Source organism: Anopheles coustani, chromosome 2 (assembly GCF_943734705.1).
Source record: "Anopheles coustani chromosome 2, idAnoCousDA_361_x.2, whole genome shotgun sequence".
In the NCBI taxonomy this organism is placed as follows: domain Eukaryota; kingdom Metazoa; phylum Arthropoda; class Insecta; order Diptera; family Culicidae; genus Anopheles; species Anopheles coustani.
The window spans coordinates 745,315-764,356 of NC_071289.1; the positions used below are offsets into that span (position 1 = coordinate 745,315).

The 19,042-nt window shown below is 44.9% G+C and overlaps 4 protein-coding genes across 4 annotated transcripts; 2 read left to right on the plus strand and 2 right to left on the minus strand.

Moving 5' to 3' along the window:
* The first annotated feature begins 189 nt into the window (after positions 1–189).
* LOC131267755 (ubiquitin conjugation factor E4 B) lies at positions 190–5,992 on the plus strand. Its single transcript, XM_058270706.1, has 6 exons — positions 190–534; positions 1,561–4,088; positions 4,160–4,331; positions 4,406–4,518; positions 4,590–5,458; positions 5,529–5,992. The coding sequence occupies exons 1-6, from the start codon at positions 514–516 to the stop codon at positions 5,594–5,596; spliced, it is 3,771 nt and encodes a 1,256-aa protein (XP_058126689.1). The 5' UTR covers positions 190–513; the 3' UTR covers positions 5,597–5,992.
* Positions 5,993–6,360: 368 nt separating this feature from the next.
* LOC131266252 (post-GPI attachment to proteins factor 2-like) lies at positions 6,361–7,552 on the plus strand. The gene is made up of 2 exons (XM_058268678.1): positions 6,361–6,948; positions 7,018–7,552. The coding sequence occupies exons 1-2, from the start codon at positions 6,495–6,497 to the stop codon at positions 7,371–7,373; spliced, it is 810 nt and encodes a 269-aa protein (XP_058124661.1). The 5' UTR covers positions 6,361–6,494; the 3' UTR covers positions 7,374–7,552.
* LOC131266251 (L-2-hydroxyglutarate dehydrogenase, mitochondrial) lies at positions 7,494–9,311 on the minus strand. The gene is made up of 3 exons (XM_058268677.1): positions 9,045–9,311; positions 8,663–8,972; positions 7,494–8,585 (listed from the first exon to the last, which is right to left on the minus strand). Exons 1-3 carry the CDS (start codon positions 9,119–9,121, stop codon positions 7,653–7,655), a joined length of 1,320 nt encoding a protein of 439 aa, XP_058124660.1. The 5' UTR covers positions 9,122–9,311; the 3' UTR covers positions 7,494–7,652.
* A 3,613-nt stretch (positions 9,312–12,924) lies between these two features.
* On the minus strand, positions 12,925–18,705 carry LOC131266253 (bacchus). Its single transcript, XM_058268680.1, has 3 exons — positions 18,177–18,705; positions 15,407–15,557; positions 12,925–14,834 (listed from the first exon to the last, which is right to left on the minus strand). The coding sequence occupies exons 1-3, from the start codon at positions 18,279–18,281 to the stop codon at positions 14,776–14,778; spliced, it is 315 nt and encodes a 104-aa protein (XP_058124663.1). The 5' UTR covers positions 18,282–18,705; the 3' UTR covers positions 12,925–14,775.
* Positions 18,706–19,042: the final 337 nt, after the last annotated feature.

The window sequence follows — 19,042 nt, forward strand, 5'->3', positions numbered from 1 at the left end:
AGCTTATTTAATTTCCAATCGTAGGAAAACCGAACCAGAATTGTCGAACGCTTTTCTTGACATGTGTCTCAATCTTCAACATTGAGTTCGCCTGAGTTTCAAATACCTTGGAACATCGCTGATGTCTTCGTGGATCTTCGAGACGATTGTTTCGCATATCATTGCACGATTTCGGTAGGAAACGCGATAGACAAAGCCAGGAGGCAAAGAGGAAAGGCTCGCACGATCCATTTGTGAACTCGTTTCATTGTTGATTCGATTTCGTTGGATCGCAGAATCGAATCGTTTCTCTTTGTAACATAATCATAAGTACCAGTGACATCGATTAGCAGAAAAGTGAATCAAAAGTGAATTGGACTGCTGTAATCACCATAAAACCCGAGTGAACAACTGCTGTGTGCAATTAGCTGTTATTAGCGAAAACAATAAGTGACAACGAAGGCTAGTTTGGGAAGTGAAAAAGCTTCTAGTTTCAGTTTGCCAGCAAAAGGTTTAGTGGTTCGTACTGACACCATGGAGCTAACGCCAGAAGAGGTAAATATAAGGGAACCTAAACTGAACTCCGATTTTATGTTTCTCTGCACTTGGTAGAGTGCAGCATAGGTGTGGGTGGTGGTGGGATTGGGAAAAGGGAGACGGTCAACGGTGATGCCCTCTACTCATGGTCGTCCATTGTCCTTGTGATCAAATGTTGAATGCTTGGAAGCCAAATGAATTACAGCAGTGCTAGTCTGAAGAAACATAATTTATCTTTTGTATTACGTTGAATCTTCGGCTCCTTTGATTAACACGTTATGGGGACACATCGGATTGGATCACATTGCCGTATTGATATGTAATTTCTTAAGGCGTTTGTCCAACTACTCACAACTACTACCGCTAACCTAGTAGCATGCAGTACCACGTACTACTACGCATAAGTCCCGTGGCCCACAATGGCGATGTTAAGATAAAATAGTCCAAAAATAAAAAGGGAAACAAACTCTGCATCAAGTAAAGCAAACAGTGTGTACGAACATGGTCGTCCGTGGTGCGATACTTTGACAATCTCCGATCTCTCTGTAGCAGCTTAAAAACAACGAAAATGAAACGAAACGCAGAAACAAACATCACATTTATTCTCCGATCCAAGCAGTTACTGTTGCCTTCCGTGGGGGCGGTTGCTTGAATGAAGCGTAAAGTGAAAATAAAGTCAAGGTTTTCTCCGCAACAAAGATGGGTGATTGAGAAAAATTTCCCACCGAAAAAAGAATCCATGGAAATGTGTGGATGAAAGTGTTTGCGAATCATACTGTGCGGCGCACATCTCATAAATTACATTGTTACATTTTTTTTAGCCACAATTAGGCATCTTGGTTGTCATAATAATGTCTAAAACAATTCTCCTTTGCGAGTAAAGCAAAACGCTCGATTGTACGATCACGAGGTTAGATTTAATAGTGATCCTGCTACTTGAGTATGGATGTGGTTTTGGACCACAATCTTAATTTGGGTCGTTTTGTGTGGTACTGAAAAACTTCTTGATGATTAACTCTTTTATTTTTAATACAATCATTACAGATAAGAGCACGGCGTTTAAGGAAGTTGGAAGCCAAAAATAATAGAAACGTGTCCAACAATGTGACTCCATCTGTACCCGAACCCCCAACTGCCGGAAGCACTACGGCAACAGAAGCAACAGAAACGACACAAGTACCGATCGCAGATCCTCAAGCGACCGTAAATACCGATCCTGAGCAATCGGGAACCACGAGCAGCAATAATAATGACAGCGTCAGTGTTGATAGTGAAAGCCCACCGGGGGGTAGCAGTGCGGACCAAAAGACGGATTTAATTCTTCCCGAAAAGATTGAAGCTTCCCTGATACTTCGCGGTGGCTTCGACGCGGTCGGCCAGTCGCAACAGCAGAAAGCGAAAGCTTCTGTCCCCACACCGGCTGCAATAGGGACAACAGCCACTACAGCTGCTCATCGGATGAAGTCGGCCCCGCCGCCGGCTGTGGTACCATCGCCTAATGCCTGGGCGTACAAAAAACGATCGTCGTCCGATCATGTAGGTTCAAAAAAAGAAAACGATCATGTCGGCGCTGGCGCACAGCCGGGAAACGTTCCTCCGGAGCAGGATACGCAAACTTCGGCCGAAGATGAACTGCTGCAAATAATGCTGCGCATCATGAAGATCAACAGCAAAGCCAGATACTCCAATTCGCGCTTCACTATCGACTCGGAAATTCTCGAAAACGCGATCGATTTGCTGAACGGGCAGCGTTACGCGGAGTTCTGTGCCGAGGTTATGATAGAGATCATAAAAGATATTTACTACGGCAAGCTGATCGAACCATCGGGAGAGGGTAGCGATACGGGGCGATTGTCCGACAGCTGGAGCTCTATCCCCAGTAAGAAGGTTAAGCCGATTATGCTGGACGAGGTGGTTCTGAGTAGTAGCACTGTACGTGCCACCGCAAGCAACAATGCGACCACCACACCGATGGACATTGACGGCGGCGAAGCGGAAGAAGACGTTGCGCCATTCTGCTCGTCGAAGCCTTCGATGAAGGCGTTCGCCAACAATCGAGTGGCGGCTCTAGAGTATCTAATCGGCTGCTATCTACGGTCGAACGAGGAACTTTACAGCTACACCAAGGTAAAAAAGAGTAAAAAAATGTACCTCTCGGAGACACTGTCCTCCGTGACCGCCGTGGTGCGCCAGCAGGCCCTCAAGTATGCCATACTGGTGCTCAAAAACACCTTTCAAAACTTCTGTGGAAATGGTGATATCGGTGGTACTGGCGGAACTGCCGCGAGTGGTACGAAAGGAACGATTGCCGGAAGTACGGCGCTTGAAAAATCGCCTCTCCTAACGCTCATGTACGAGAATAAGGTGTCGGCCGATTTTATGTCGAACCTGATGGCGGAAAGTCGTAGCTCGGAGGGAGAGGAAGATTTTCGAGTGATTTTCAATGCCGTGCTGGACGACTTGTTCATCGACATGCAGAATGCGATTTGCAATGAAAATATCGTTGCCGATCCACTGAACCGACTGAAGGAGCTGATCGAAACGCGCGTCGATAACACGAATCCCATTTGCCTGCTGATCGTGGAGCATAAGATATTCCTGACGGCGTTCACCCCCGACAAGTACTTCGCCCGGGAGATCTCCAAGGTGTCGTACTTGGCACCGTTCCTCTCACTGTCGGTGCTGTTGGATGAAAACCCCAAATTTGCCAGCCACCATTTTTCGGAGAACGTGTGCGATCGGACGCTGGCAAACTCGTTTCATGCAATTCTCAGTAGCACGCGCAAGGTGCTGCACTCGATCTTCCTGGTGTTGCTATCGAACCAGTACAGCCGGTTCGAGATGCTGAACTACATCGCCGCAATCCTGAAGTCTAACGCAAAGCGAATACAATACAATGCGGACGATCGGTTCCTAGCGAAGGACGGGTTCATGCTAAATTTTATGTCGGTGCTCCAGTTGCTGTCGGTGAAAATCAACCTATCTCGCATCGACCCGCTGTACCCGCACCACCCGGAGAGTCTGGTGGAGATCGAGGACGAGACGAAGCTTAAGTTCTCTTCCCAGGAGTACACCGACTGGCTCCGGAACCTGCAAGACGTGAAGGAATGGGAGCAGCACAAGTTCGTCACGCACTGCTGGTTTCTGACGCTGCATGCGCACCATCTCGGCATCATCCCGGCCATCCAGCGCTACAATAAGCTGCTCCGCGCGACCAAGGAACTGCAGCGCATGGTCGATGAGCTGAACGCTACCAAGACGCAGTGGGAAAATACTCCGTTGGCCCGCCGCAACAAGCAGGTACGGGATCGGTGCGTGAACCAAATCAACAAGCTCTCGAAGGCGAAGCTCAGCTGCGACATAGCGATCATAGACCCGAATGTGCTGAGTGCGTGCATGCAGTTCTACTCGTCCGTTTGCGAGTATATGCTGTATCAGATCGAAAATCGACCGATTGATGGACCGTTCACCAACAAGCAACATCCGTCGACGCTGGTGGCGAGTGAAAACTTTTGCGCCCTGCCCGAGTGGTACATCGAGGATATTGCTGATTTCATCCTTTTCTGTATGCAGTAAGTATTCTTACTGGAAATAACCAGAAACCGACGACTAACATTTTAGTAATACGCTTCTTTTTCCTTAGACATAGCATCAGCGTTATCGACTATGTGGACAATTCGATCATCACCTGGATTCTCACGTTGGTCTGTGCGCCACATCTGATCAAAAATCCCTACATCACTGCCAAACTGATAGAAGTCCTGTTCGTAACTTCTCCAACCATACAGACCACCTCGCCAAGGCTGTATTTACAGGTAACAAGAATCTGCTCGGTGGTTGGTTTGGGGAGATTATTAAAATACCATTCCTTCCTTTTCCCATTTGACAGATAATTAATCATGAACTTGCTCAGACTGCGTTAGTAAGTGCACTTATGAAGTTTTATACCGACATCGAAACGACAGGGCAAAGTACTGAATTTTATGACAAATTTACAATAAGGTAAATGCCAAACATCAGTCAATGAAATGTGCCCACAGCTGTGACCATTATGGGTTTAACGTTTTTTTCAGATACCACATAAGTCATCTATTCAAGGGACTTTGGGACAGTGGCGTGCACCGGCAGGCGATTGTGAACGAGTCGAAGAGCGGCAAGCAGTTTGTGAAGTTTGTCAACTTTTTCCTAAACGACACGACCTACCTGCTGGACGAGTGCTTGGAGTACCTCAAGCGCATCCACGAAACGCAGGTGCTCATGATGGACGATGCCGGTTGGAACGCGCTGACCCAGGAAGCGCAACAGAGCCGCCAGCGGCAGCTAGTGCAGGACGAGCGTCAGTGCCGTTCCTACCTCACGCTCGCGCGTGAAACCGTCGACATGTTCCACTATATGACGATCGACATCAAGGAGCCATTCCTGCGCCCGGAACTGATCGATCGGCTGAGCTCGATGCTCAACTACAACCTGCATCAGCTGTGCGGACCCAAGTGCAACGATTTGCGGGTCCGCCATCCGCACAAGTACGGCTGGGAACCGCGACGTTTGCTTGGGCAGCTGATCGACATCTACCTTCACTTGAGCTGTGATGAGTTTGCCGCCGCACTTGCGGCCGACGAGCGGTCGTTCGAGAAGCGGTTCTTCGAGGATGCTGCCAACCGGGTCGAACGGATTGCCGTACGGCCTCAGGCAGACGTGGACGAGTTCCGGAAGCTCATCCGTAAGGCAGCGGAAATTTACGTGAAAAATCAGGAAAATGCCGATGAATTTGCGGATGCACCGGACGATTTCAAGGACCCACTGATGGACACACTGATGACCGATCCTGTGGTACTGCCATCGGGCACCGTTATGGACCGTGCGATCATTACTCGCCATCTACTGAACAGCAGCACTGATCCGTTCAATCGTCAACCACTGACAGAAGACATGTTGCAACCTGGTAAGTCATGGTGGACAATCTACGAAACGATCATGTACTCAGAGCACTAATTTTACTTATCCGATTCCAGCAACGGAACTCAAGGAACGCATTCAAAAATGGATCAAAGACTATCGGGCGCAAAAGAAATCCAGTTGAATGACCACATGGATTCGGAACAGAGACGCAAATTGATGTAGCTGCTTCTACCCCCTCTCTTGCTGTCCCAACCTGGTCCCGTTCAATATTCTTTAAAATAATAGTCTTTTAAAAAGATACAAAGATTCGCTATGAAAACGGTAGTATGGGAACCCCCAATTTGAAGCCAGAATTCTCAGAGTCGCTTATGTTAATGTACTGCACATGATAAACGAAATTATTAATCCCAATGTTTTCTGTCACATTCTCTCACTCTACGATGCTGCACAGATACAATAGTCTACGCAACTAACATGAAATAGTAGTGTACGAAAAAAAAACAATACAAAACATAGCAAATATCTATCATTCAAATGTATAATTGAACAGGATCGACAACATCTCATTTCTTCGGATCTATCTCTATGTCCTCGAAGGCGGTTTCCGCTTCTGTGTCAGTTAAAACATAAGGTGAGTGTTTTTGTGGCCAGCTATCTCTGAAACATCCGTATCGTGTTTGATTGAACAATGTCAATTGCTTGAATACATCCCGGTTCGCATGTAAAATAATTGATGTAGTTTATCACTGTACCTCGGTGCTTTTTTCCAGGCCATCTTACGTATTTATTTTCTGCAAATAACAAATTGCAACGGTTTTACAACTGACGGTATTTAAAACAGCCTTGCGTTGCATTTTTGTTGGAACTACTTGACAGCTTTGGTTTGTTTACATCCATTTCGTTTGATTACATTCCATCAGATGATGGTTCACGCCTGCAGCTCTTGTCATTCGTTGTGCTCTTTTTTCTTGCGCTGGGTAGTGTTTTATGTTTGTAAAAAGCCATGCAATGTGTGTAAACAGTTGGTCCCAAAGCCACTTTGCACGTTTTGCAGGAGAACATCACTTGTATAGAACAGCATGCTGCCCCAATACGAGCGGCTGGACGATGGTGGATCCGGCGATTCGACTGCACCCTACGGTGGAATGCGTAGGAGCACGTTTCGAATTCGCTTCAGTAGGGTTGCAGCTGTGACGGTCCTGCTGCCGGTAGTCGGCTTTCTGTTCTGCCTCATCTGGTCGCTGCTGTACAATTTTGAGCAAGCGAACGCAACGCACTGCCTGGTGTACAACTTTCTGCCCTCGTTGTCAGCCGCAATCGGTAACTACCAACCGCAACGGTTCGTGTGGCAGTTTTCAATCCTGCTACACGCCCCGGCACGGTACGCCATCGCATTCCTCTACAAAAACCATCACCTTTCGTTGCTGTCCCGAAAACACCGCAAAGAATGGGCGTACCTGGCGTGCATTCTCAACATTGTCGAACTAAGTTCGCTCGTCGGCTTAAGTTTGTGGACATCGAGCAACAACTATGGTAGGTCAAAATGTAGACCCCATCGGAAGCAATGGTTCTTTTCTGACGAGTTTGTTTTTCATTTTGCAGAAATCCACAAGTTTTGCTTCGGTGCCTTTGTGATATGTTCTATAATCTACATGTTGATGGTGGTTCTTATCAATCGACTGACGCGTGCGGAAGATATGTTAATGCTGGCGGAGAGAAAGTCCTTACGCTACAAACGCCGCCTACTAGTAATCAACGTGGCTTCCATCGTGTGCGCGGTATACTTTTTCGTCCGCCACAACAACCATTGCGAGCCGGGCATCTATTCGCTGTTCGCACTTAGCGAGTACATCTTCGTGTACTCCAACATCGGCTTCCATATGACGGCCTACTGGGACTTTATCAATGCAAACATGTACTTCCACTGGCGCACGGGCATACATTTCAGTGCCGTTTAACCTGACGTGGTCGTAACACCTGGCCCTAGGAGTAGAGATAAGATAATGAGACAATGCGCTTGTACATAAAATCTACAATTTTTTAAGTTAGTAAACGCTTTTTCTTCGTTTTATTTAATTTATTTGTTTATTCTTAAATATTAGGCAACAAATGAACCGTCGAGGCAATAAAACGCATCCGTGAAATAAAATAAATTGCAACACCACCCGTTGGAATCTAGTTCCATTGATTGCTCCACACAATTCCGATATGGCAGTAGGCGGTTTCCGCTTCGGGTTCTACTTAGCAATGTGAAACTCTTCCTCAATTTTATCGGCAATCATTTTCGCGATCGACAACGAGCTTGTCGCCCCGGGCGAAGGGGCATTGCGGCAGTGAAGTATGTTCTTCGATAGGGCCGAGTTTCCTTTACCATGATCGAACACAAAATCATCGACGAGATTGCCATCGTTATCGAGGGCTTGGGCACGCACTCCGGCCGGTCCGCGGGCTACATCGTATTCGTGGATGTCTGGGATAAATTTCTGCAGCTCCCGTACCTGCAACGGTATAATGGCCGAGCGGGCGACTTCCATAATGCCAGCACCAATAAACTTGGAGGCCATTTTGATCAGTCCTGGGAACCGTAGCGCGTCGATCAGCTCTGGCACGTTGATGTCAGACCACTTGTAGCCCTCGCGGCGGAAAGCCAAAACTGCGTTCGGTCCGAGCCACACGCTGCCATCCATGCGCGGCGTAAAATGCACGCCAAGGAAAGGAAACCGTGGATCGGGCACGGGATAAATGTTGCCACGTACCATGTGGCACTTGTCCGGATTGAGCAACAGGTACTCGCCCCGGAATGGGACGATCTTCGGCACCGAAGGACAACCGGTCATCTCGGCCAGCTTATCCGACTGCAATCCACCGCAGGTGAGGATGTTTCGGGCGCGAATCTCATCACCCTTCTCGCTACGCACCACAATCGGATAGTCCAGGTTATCCGTTGCTTCGGTGAATTTGCTCACCTTAAAGTTCACATAAACGTCCCCTCCGGCGGCCTTGAAGTCACGCGAATAGTACTGCGTTACGAGGCCCCAATCGACGATACCCGTATGGGGCGACCAAATGGCCTTCAGTCCTTTGCAGTACGGTTCGATTTCCTTGATCTTCGCTTCATCGACCATTTGCACACCAGGTACATTGTTGGCTAACGAACGCTGATACAAATCCTACAAAAAAACCATAAAATCGGATTACCTGAAATTTTCAAAACAATCCCCCCCTTAGCGCCTGCAGCAATGCTCACATTCAACCGCTCGACTTCCACCGCGTTGGTGGCCACTATCAGCTTGCCGACCTTCTTGTAGGGCACATTCTTCTCGTCAAAGTACTTGTAGCTTAAATGCAGACCCTCGACACAAAGTTTCGCCTTGAGTGAACCCGGTTTGTAGTAGATGCCTGCATGGATCACACCACTGTTGTGTCCACTCTGGTGAAAGGCGAGTTTCGGTTCCTTCTCCACGATCGCGATCTTGAGCGTTGGATGTCGTAGCAAAATTTCGCGAGCCGATGCTGTCCCGACGATGCCTCCACCCACAACCACTATGTCGTAATTCCTGAAAGTATGAAATAGCATGTTAATTCCCTAAAAAATCTCCCCCACTGAGCATTGTGCCCTCTGCACTGACCTACTAGCTTCGACGGAATACGCCCGGGTTGCTATATTTGCAATGGTGCGGGGTATAAGCTTCTTCGATAGCATCATCTTGCGATATCGGACACTTAACTGCTTTCCAAGGCGCGACGACACTACACACTCACTAAGAGGACACCGACCAACTACAAACTGGGAAGATGATCTTTCCGGAGGGTGTTTCAAGGGTTGGAAAAATAATATCTTTACCGTAAGAAAACAATTTATCTGATTGTTTTCATTATTCTGAACCTCCAAACAATCTGTGTCACCTACGACGACGACGAGCAGTTGCAAGACTGGTCGTCTTCAGTCCGCGGTGTCAATGTCGGTCTTCAAGGGTGATTTGTAAAAAAAAGTACCAAAATACAGGGTTTCGATCCATATAATGGAATGTTTCAATAGGTAGAGAGAACATTTTAAAAGCATAAGGGATAGTTTCAACCGGTTGAGAGAACTTTGCTATCATATAGGGGAAGCTCGCCGGTGGGTTTGCTCGATTCCCCTAGCTGTCTGACACATTCCCCAATATGATTGCAAAGTTCCCTCAACCGGTTGAAAATATCATTCCATTATATGGATCGAAACCCTGTAATAAAACACAGGTTCGAAGCACCTTGAAACTGTGTCCATCTTCGATGTAGTCACCTTCCATGACCTTCATCTTCATGAAGGTTGTTGACCGATCTCAATTTGAAAGCGCCGAAAACATAAAAGCTCAGGCATGGTACAGAGTCGCAGGATCTGCGAACTTCCTTCCAAGTCGGAAGGATAAAGCTGACAGTTTTTGTTATGAGTTATAGAGTGCCTGGACAAATGTTCCCAATTGCTTTGATTTTTGTCGAGTTTGACCCTTTCAGGCTTTTAGTTCTTACTTTTTTCAACGCTAAATTCCCCGGTTTTTAATTTGTTGCTTTGGTGCTGGTAATTTCCAGCTTCCTTGATCCTTGCACCTTCATTGAAAGCTATAGCTTTGTACGCTTGAGCTTTCGTAAGCTTGCTTCCCAGACACAAACCACGCTTTCATCGGATTTTGAACATTTTAAAATTTTGAAATCCACGTCAATCGTTGGGAATCGACGCTGTGTCACATGGTGCACACAAGTGAAAGGAATTTAAAAAAGGTTATTTTTAAATGGATCGAAAAAAAAAAGTGGAAACCGATGTTGCATAGCGTTTCGTGCTTTCGAATTTGTAAAAATTAATGATTTCTGTTACTTTCCTTCCCTGTAATTTAATGGTATCCTTTTTAACTCTTCAAACCATTCGGGTACTTAAATAAAATTAAAATAGACCAACATTTCTGTACTTTTCTAGAACGTGCCCCATAAGCGTTGTTCAAGCTGATAGAGTAAGGCAAAGAGGCTATCCTATGGGAAGCCAAATTGATTCTGTGTGTAAAAAATAAAAGAAAAAAAAACAGTGAAGGTTTTATGGATGGACACACACTACAAAAGGGACGCGCACAGAGCATGTTCACGGTGTTATGCGTGTGCTCGTGTCCGCTATGCTGCGTGTTACAAACATGCGCACAATTGATTGGTGGCAGATGGGAAAAAGTGTTCGTTTATGCTACAGCTACCGGCAACCCCCGGCTTCAAACACCATGTTTAATGCTCACTCTCTCTCCCTGCGCGTATACCTCTCCGGATCCTCCGGAAGCCCTAACAAATACTTTTGCAAAAACCGCGCGGAACTCGAGCATAAACGGCCCAAGGTAGAAGGGACCGACGAGGGGAATCGGTCGTGGAGAAATGGAATTCTTGAGGAAGGGTAGGGAAAGTAGCAGCGTGGTATGGCATGGTGGCGTGGCGTGGTATGGCGCTCTCTTCACGGGAAATGTGACGAGCTTATTTTTTCGGCTTATCGGTCGGCCACAAGCCAAGCCGACCAACCAAGCCACACCCCGCCGCCGCCTGTCGTTCGTGTTCGATGGGCTTCGAAGCATATATTTTGTCTTCTTGTTCATCCCTGTGCCCACCTGAAGGTGCCCTTTTCCTTTACGCATCTCTCATGTCTGTTGTTTCATTCCTCTGGGTTTTTTTCCTCATTGCTACCTTTCTCTTTCCATCCGGGTTGCGCCTTTCGGCAAACGCGGCAGGAAATATAAAATCGATCCACTGCGATACGAGTCACATCGTCAAGAAGGACGACGCCTCGAATTATCGGCATACCCTCAATTGTCCCCCTACGGTTAGTAGATGCAAGCCCCGTAGGCCAACTCGAGCCATTATCGGCAAATTAATATATAGAGGGTCGTGTCCGTTGACACAGCGTTCTACTGATGAGGAACCCACTTGAGGTGAAACAAGGCCTACTGTGTTGTTCAAAATTGTACAAATATTATGAAACAAATCTATGTAAAGATTATTACAACCAAAATTCGGCAATATTATATAATGCGCGTTTACGTCCATCCAAGCAATCTTACACCTAACCCTCGTAAGTGCCACCCCTTCCTTCTTTCTTGACAACCGACGCCACGCATCCCGGCGTTGATGTAGCTTTTGCTATGTACCGGCTTTTCCAAGCGTCTTTTTCAAATAGGCCGAATTTCACTCTCTCGCCTAACTGAGAACTATCAAACTGTTGCAGGATGGATAGTGTGTTCCAAGGAATTGTTGTTAAGCCATACCGAGTTTATTTTAGACAATAAAAGGAAAAAAAACTCATCGGCCAACGCACGCAGCTGCACGCATCATCCCCTTATTCAAAAAGACCGCACTCACAGGGTCAGCTGCAAGATGCAACCCACCAGGTGTAACCAAAAATGTGTATACAGAAAAACATAGCACCCCTCAGTCAGGACGTAAACGCTAACGCAAGCCGGATGAATGATATGGAGGGACCTTTTTTAAAAGGAAAGAGGAAGCTCGCTTCTACTTGCAAACAATTACCGGGAAAAATGATTTTTATTTTTCCAACTGTCTACTTTGATATCAATAGAGAAAACTGTTCGTAACTTCACAATAATGCGGTACCAAAAACCGATCTCTCAACTATCAATAATTTTTTATTTTCCTCCTGAAGAGTTACGTTGAAAAGTTCTACACAAGGATAGTGGGGAGTGTGGAGGTTAACATTCGGCATGTAGTTTTATATTAGGTACGTTAGTTTTTTTTATTGTTATTGTACTCTTCTGCTCCCATTTTACCCCAAAGTGCGGATTCTCTCTTGTGAGAAGAGAATTTTGCTCTTCTGAAGGATCTTCCGGTGTTCTGGAACAGTATGTGACACGAAAAAGAATGCGGCACGCCAAGGAAGCGATTGGAAAAAAAATTAAAAAAGAATAATGTAAAATTGAAGCTACCACAAAACCTTTCCTAATGTTCTTGTGATTCAACCCCTTAGCTTAACACTCCTCCCTCAATCCCGCGCTTCCCCGCTTACCCACACTACAATAAGCCACTTACGATTTTATGTTGGGAAGAACACAGACTCCGTGCGGCAGACTGTCGCAACATTGCTGTGTTTTGGGCCTCTTATCCCTGGGCTGCTCCAGAGGCTTGATTAAAGCTGCGTCCAACCAGTCATTTTATTCAGGTCTGTGTCAATGTTTTCTTTTTCTTTATTTCTTCCGCATCTGCCATGACGAATTTCGCCACGAACGATCTTAAAGTTTACCATTATCATAGTATTTTCTGTCCGAAAACATTAATTAAAAGGTAGGTTTTTGGGGGCGGACGTGAAGGGGGGTATAATTATTCCTTCCGGTGTACGTGATAAGTTTTATCCGTTAGTGTGACAGATACTATTTGACTTCTAGGTTTCAGGTGTAAACGAGTGGTTTCATTTTTACTATGATTCAAAAAAAAAATACAAAACAAACTAAATAAAAACCTTTTCTTCTTGAACCTGCAGCTGCTGCTACTATATTATGTTTGTTTTTCCACGGCTACATCATCTTCCTTTACCATCGGTTTAATTTTTTATCTTTTTTTTTTAACATGGGTTTTGAATGCAAGAACTGCTGTGTGTCCCTACTATTTGCAATTATAACGTCGATATCCGTTTGCTATATCGTCGTGTTAGTAGTAATCGTCGGGATGTTTGTTTCTGGTCAGTCTACGTCCTTTAATGCTTAACGTTGTTTTCTTTTTGTCTAGTAGTAATAGAAGTCGTATTACGGTAAGTTGTTCCAGGATGCACATACAGTATTATATTTCCAGCACGAAGTGCGTTTGGTGAAGGGATGTGTGTTCTGGGGGGGATCGACCAATCTCAATTGAAAAAAGGAGGAAATGAATCCCTCTCCCTTTTGCATCCTCAGGGAGGATTCCTACTTCCTCCTGCACTCCCCTGACTCCACACACATCTACTAAAATGACTCACACGAATAGATGAGATCCGTCATAAGTCTACAGTGTTTTTTTACGTCTACCTTTTTTCTGCACCATACAACCACCTGACCTGACTTCTGTTGACATGATCACGGGGGGGGCAGAGGAGGGGAGTCAAGATAGGGTTAGTTCAAATCCCAATTGAACGACCGGCTCCGGCCCTTTACCCGTAGGCTTTCCAGGAAAAACAGTCCAGTAATATGCCGTGTTGCTGTCTACATAAAAATGGTAATGTCTCAAAAGCCTATTATAGCCAGGGCCCCCCGCCTCCCCTCTTCCTGTTGTCTGTTGCTTGAGACACATTGTGCCAGCGAAGAAGGAAAGTACTTTTAAGTTGAGGTTACTATCCGTTATGTAATGCTGTCACCTTTTTTCCGTCTAACACTGTATAACTCCTCCACCAAAAACGATGGAGATTTTGGCAAAACTACCTTCCCGTTAGTAGTGTGTAGTGGTTGTAAAATGTCCCAGTTTTAAAATGATTTTCGTTTGCTGCCAATCTCTTTCGCTCATTCCCTTTCTCCTTTCTCTCGTTGTCCTTTTTGTCTAGATTTTTCTGTCTTTGAAATTGTAATTGCCAGGATGACTTTGTGAGTGATATCTTAAGAGTGCATGACCGGATCTGCCACTTCTTACTTCTGGGGGGGATTTGCTTAGATTACAAAATGCTGAACTGAGATATCCTTAAGAGACTCGCTAGTTCATCTTGTCTCTTTCGCTCTCTGGCTCTCTGGCCAACCATCTCTGCTCCATTATCCTTACACTACTACTACTACTACTACTACCACCATGTGGAGGGGTAGGTGCCAAGTTTGCTACGGTAGAACCATTCTTCCGCCACAGGTTTCGCTTTTCTAATAAGGGCTCCCTGTATCCTGCCCGTATCCTTTGGGGAATTTCGCTCCTTCCTCTCTGGCATGTGTAAGGAGAAAGTAGAAGTAGTAGTGCAGTGGGGCATTGAGGTGTATACGATCGTAATGAGTGAGCCATTTGTAGTGTGTATGTGTGTGCTTCCTTTTCCTGTTTTTTGTAATTGGTGGTTTACTTCCCTCTTCTCCACCCTTTACGAGTGCGAGAAGGTGGTTTATGGATGCTGCCTTCTTATTCCCTGCTCTATGTTCGTTTCCATTATGTGATTTTTTTTTCTCGCGTGATCTTCACTGTACTGTCGTCCTGCGTGTTTCGCTTATTTTGTTAGGTTTTCTTCTTCCTTTTTTATAAAATATATACACAAACAAACTTTACAATTGTTTTCCTTGATGCATATACTTATTTGCAGCTCCACTAACACAAATTCAAAATAATAAATCACCTATTACTAATTATTTTGTTTGTTTTCTTTTTTTGTTTTAGTTAGTCTCACTCTCACATACGCACTCTCATTCATTACGCGTCCTCATCGTCCTCCTCTCCCTCGACTTCGTCCCCTTCTTCCTCTTCTTCGTCTGCGAATTAGTAATTTAACCGATTTTTTTTTTTCGTTGTACCGCGTCCGATGAGGGCGAGGAAGGATATAGAAAAAAAAAAGAATAAAATAGGTGGACGAAACCACCATAAATCGTTAGTACGACAATGTTCACCGTGGGTATTGATTTGTATGACATGATAGAATGGTGGTATAATAAATCATCTTGTAGCAAAACATATCAAATTTAGTTATCCTGCATCCTTATCGGATGCAAGATTGATGGGCACGCACACAGAAACGCCGCAATCCTTAAATCGAAGTGACAGAAGACAAGGACACATGGTCTCATGTGTTGAGTAGAATTTGGCGCGAAAACTGTGCTAGTGTTTTCCATCCAAGCATCCTTTTCTTTGAAGCATGGAAGAGTCGATTGCTGGACTTTTAAGCGATTGCAATCATTTTCCAGAGATCTTTTCCGTTTTAAATGCCTTGACGATTAAGCCCCGGAAGTTTATGCAATCGCTTTTCTGAGCGGGAATTTCTCATCTGCTTCGTTTTGCTACCCTTGATTTCATTTTACCACCACCATTTGTTTTCCTTCGGTCTTACCTTCTGCCTCGATGTCCTCTTCGTCGCCGTAGGGAAGGTCGTACTCCTCGTCCTCACCTTCCAGCTCCTCACCCTCATCTTCTACATCCTCTTCCTCCTCACCAGCGCCATTTTCGTCCTTCTTCACTTTTTTCGACTCTGGAGTTTTTTCCTGCAACAGAAAGAAGAGACCATTTGAATTACATTTCCTAGTGATATTCCTAACTGTAACAGCGGTTATCCCAAGGGCAGGAAAGGACTTCTAGAGGGCAACACTCTTCTCCTGACGACATAAGCAAGGAACACATTTTCCCACTATAATAAAACCCAAACCAGAATATACAACTCTCGTTCAATTTTGTCATGAAGCTAAATTGAATTTGAAACAATTATAATTCTATATAAGTTGACTTGTGTACTTGTTTCGTGACGGCATGTCATTTTACAGGCTCGCCAGCTTCGTTGACTTTAATGGCAACTTAATTCAAGGCAAATATAAATTATGAATTATGACATACCTATAAGAGGAAACATCCATAACCTTTTTAACAGTTTACATGAGCACACTGGAGAATTAAAAAAATTAAGCTACATTGGCACCAAGTTGATTTCTCTCACATTTCCAACATAACGCTTCTGTAATTCCACTCTCTTCTATGTTGAGGGTTGTAGGTAGCGAGAGGGGGTAGCGTTGCGAGAAAAAGTTTGTTTACCTTTCCACCAACACACGCACACCGCTTGAGGCAGGTTTTGTGTGGTGATGTTGGTGATTGCAAGTTCCATCACCAACACTTCTTCCTACTGCCGGTGAGTTGAATGAAGCGTGCGTACGTTAGACGTAGCGTGCTTCCTGTAACGGGTATTTTAAAGAGTGGCCCTTCGCATCTTACTAGGAACGCAGCTTTCTTAACGCCTTTGACAATAGACATTATGTAACTGGGTGTTGATAGGACAATGAATCAACAAAAATAAGAAACCATAAAGTGTAGTAAAAACGTTTAACGGTTTTAGCACAAACACACTCGCGCATACGGATGTGTAATAACAACCGGCGTCTGAAGATTCCGTTGTGTTGGTGAAACATAGAACACGCACATTCGCGCATAACGACGCCGTTAGGAACGCATATCGTATACGCACGGTATAATGTGTTCGAGTTGCGGGAGCGGGATTTTCGATCGCATGAGCATTAAACAAGCGTGCTGCTGCTATCGACGCCGTCATCCATGAACATTTCATTTAAATGTTTTAAAGAAAACTTTTACTTTTCAGATCGCCATTTTACAATTCATCAGTCACATACAATACAATTTCTCTTTATGACTCTACAGATTAATTGCAATCATCGTACAGAGTATCATGCGAGAGACACATGTTATCAAAGCATAAAGAGCAACTCTATAATTAGCAAGGTCATTTCCATAATCGTGCACCTGTGGCCAAAACCATATTATGTATTTTTGAGGGCATTTACCAGACTCGTTCGAAAATCTAGGACATGTTGAAAATTCCCCATGCTCTCGGACGTGGAAAAAATTGGCATAATCACAAATTCATCTTAGCTTTTGCCTAGTGCTCTTTTTCTCATGCTCTCTCTCTCTCTATAACCTTACTTTTCTCTAGGGGGAAAAAACGCAAAAAAATGATTCTATTCTCCCAATGGAATCAAAAATAGATCATTGCGACTGCTAGCAGACAAATTTCGACATCAAAACTAAAATCCAAGCACGCATTATGACATTCTGTCCCATCTAGAATTCAAACACCATGTTAACAAAAGTAAGCATGTCTTTCCACAGCATACATAACGAATGTTCTTAACATTTCCAGAAAGTTACAAAAACCTACAGCAATTAAATGTTTCGAATTCTTAAAACCTTCCGCAGTTCATGTTAACGAATTAATTATTCCTACAAAAAGCATACCTTTTCCAAGGAACATATGAAAAGGCGCCATTGAACGGAGTAGCCATACTTCTTTTCCAATTTGATTTAAAATGCTACTTGTGTATGTGTGAGCTATAAACGCTCGCATTTCAGCGCGACTGGGAGAGTGTGCGTGAAAAAGCCGGCCGGTGTGCGATAGTACTATTTTTCAAGAGGAAATGTGTAGCAATTCCTACAACGTTATAATAGTTTCCATTCCCATTCATGCGAATGCTTATGCTGGAATCAGTTTTTGGAACCATAATAGTAGTTGGCTGAAACATGTTCATTCATACATGCCAAGCGAATGGCGCCAAAAAACACCTTTTCAAAACACGCTAATTCACACGCACCTCTTGTTCTTCTTCTTGGCGTAACGACCTCTTGTGTTACTAAGCTCTTTTTTCATATCATTGCCTAAAGCACCTTGCACTCCCGTTTTAAGCTAGTGATTTTAAGATTGTTCATAACCACGGTCGGCTAAATGAACAATTCCAATTTTGATCTGTGAATAACAAAACCGCTCTATTGATACGTTTTTATCGATCGATACAAACTATGTCAACCCGGAATGCACGCAGGACGCTTGGCAATTGAACACACCACAGGTACGCACTCGCACAACCCGGAGGAGGCGCCCCCGACTCATTTGATAAAATATTAATAAAAAAAAAACTACGGTGGGGCGCATAGCACACTGTGACGGGAATCGTTACTAGAGATGATATCCGGTAAGGTAGAAGATGTGCGGTAACAACACCGGCTTGAATTCGCCAACCAACTCAATATGTCCTCGTCCCGACGGCGAACTTGAAGATCAGCTCAGTTTAAGGATGATGGAGGGTTGGGATGGTAAGAATACTCACATCAGCAGGCCGCTTCACTCCTTTCACCTCCTTGGTTTCTGCTTTCTCTTCAGCGGCGGCAACATTCTCAACCTCAACTTCACTGTTTTTGTCTGCAGAACTCATTTTGGTTGGTTTTGGTTGTTGTTGGTGCAGCGGGGGGGGCTTTTTAATTCCTTAGTTAAGTCTGCTTCTAGTACCGGTGGTGCAGGACGCGATGAGATGTGTATATCACTAACAATCGCTTGTGTTGCTGTCAACGAGGCTTCTTTCCTTGCACTGTAAAAGCGGTAAAGCGCGGTCTTGTTCCAGCCTTCGTCTTACGAGTATTACCACACGCTATAACCAACGTACAGTTGATGAATGACGCTCGTACAAACTTATCCTCAGCGTTTAGCGCCTCTTTCTCTCGCTCTCTCTCTCTCTCTTTCTATCCCTTTTGCAACTTCAAGCGTAGCTTGATGCCTTGCTTTTGGCTGTGTAGCTTACAACACGAAGAGATCCCGGAACAACCGCTCAGGACAAACGATGCCAACGCACTGACCGTTCGAATACGACTGTGACGCTGCTCGAGCTTGGCAGAGTGAGGGGCCCGGGCCCCTTTGCATCCCAACAGGGGCATTTCTTTTTCACCTTTAGTGACCCCAGGAGGCCGAATTCGGCCACATTGTTTGTTCGTGAAGATGCATTGCAAAATTCTCTTTCTTTTAAGCTGCCAATTGTGTGGTTTTCAATAAAATTGGAGCTAAATTTTCATTTCCAAGAGGGATGCATGAGTAGAATCTAGGAAAAATTTGTGTTGGCTGCATGAGTGTATGCCTTCGCTTGATGCACGCTTGCTTTGATGCTTCGGTATATACTGTCATGTTGAGTGCTCTGCGAGCATG

What these genes read in the sequence shown, in the direction of transcription:
- LOC131267755 (XM_058270706.1), top strand. Translation starts at nt 514, where the DNA reads ATGGAGCTAACGCCAGAAGAG. An exon ending in TGGAGCTAACGCCAGAAGAG is followed by an intron (nt 535 to 1,560) that starts GTAAATATAAGG and finishes CAATCATTACAG; the next exon opens with ATAAGAGCACGGCGTTTAAG. An exon ending in AGAAGACATGTTGCAACCTG is followed by an intron (nt 5,459 to 5,528) that starts GTAAGTCATGGT and finishes ATCCGATTCCAG; the next exon opens with CAACGGAACTCAAGGAACGC.
- LOC131266252 (XM_058268678.1), top strand. Translation starts at nt 6,495, where the DNA reads ATGCTGCCCCAATACGAGCGGCTGGACGATGGTGGATCCGGCGATTCG. An exon ending in GACATCGAGCAACAACTATG is followed by an intron (nt 6,949 to 7,017) that starts GTAGGTCAAAAT and finishes TTCATTTTGCAG; the next exon opens with AAATCCACAAGTTTTGCTTC.
- LOC131266251 (XM_058268677.1), bottom strand. Translation starts at nt 9,121, where the DNA reads ATGATGCTATCGAAGAAGCTTATACCCCGCACCATTGCAAATATAGCA. An exon ending in TATTCCGTCGAAGCTAGTAG is followed by an intron (nt 8,973 to 9,044) that starts GTCAGTGCAGAG and finishes TCATACTTTCAG; the next exon opens with GAATTACGACATAGTGGTTG. An exon ending in TGGAAGTCGAGCGGTTGAAT is followed by an intron (nt 8,586 to 8,662) that starts GTGAGCATTGCT and finishes GTTTTTTTGTAG; the next exon opens with GATTTGTATCAGCGTTCGTT.
- LOC131266253 (XM_058268680.1), bottom strand. Translation starts at nt 18,281, where the DNA reads ATGAGTTCTGCAGACAAAAACAGTGAAGTTGAGGTTGAGAATGTTGCC. An exon ending in GAGTGAAGCGGCCTGCTGAT is followed by an intron (nt 15,558 to 18,176) that starts GTGAGTATTCTT and finishes TTTCTGTTGCAG; the next exon opens with GAAAAAACTCCAGAGTCGAA. An exon ending in AGAGGACATCGAGGCAGAAG is followed by an intron (nt 14,835 to 15,406) that starts GTAAGACCGAAG and finishes ACTAATTCGCAG; the next exon opens with ACGAAGAAGAGGAAGAAGGG.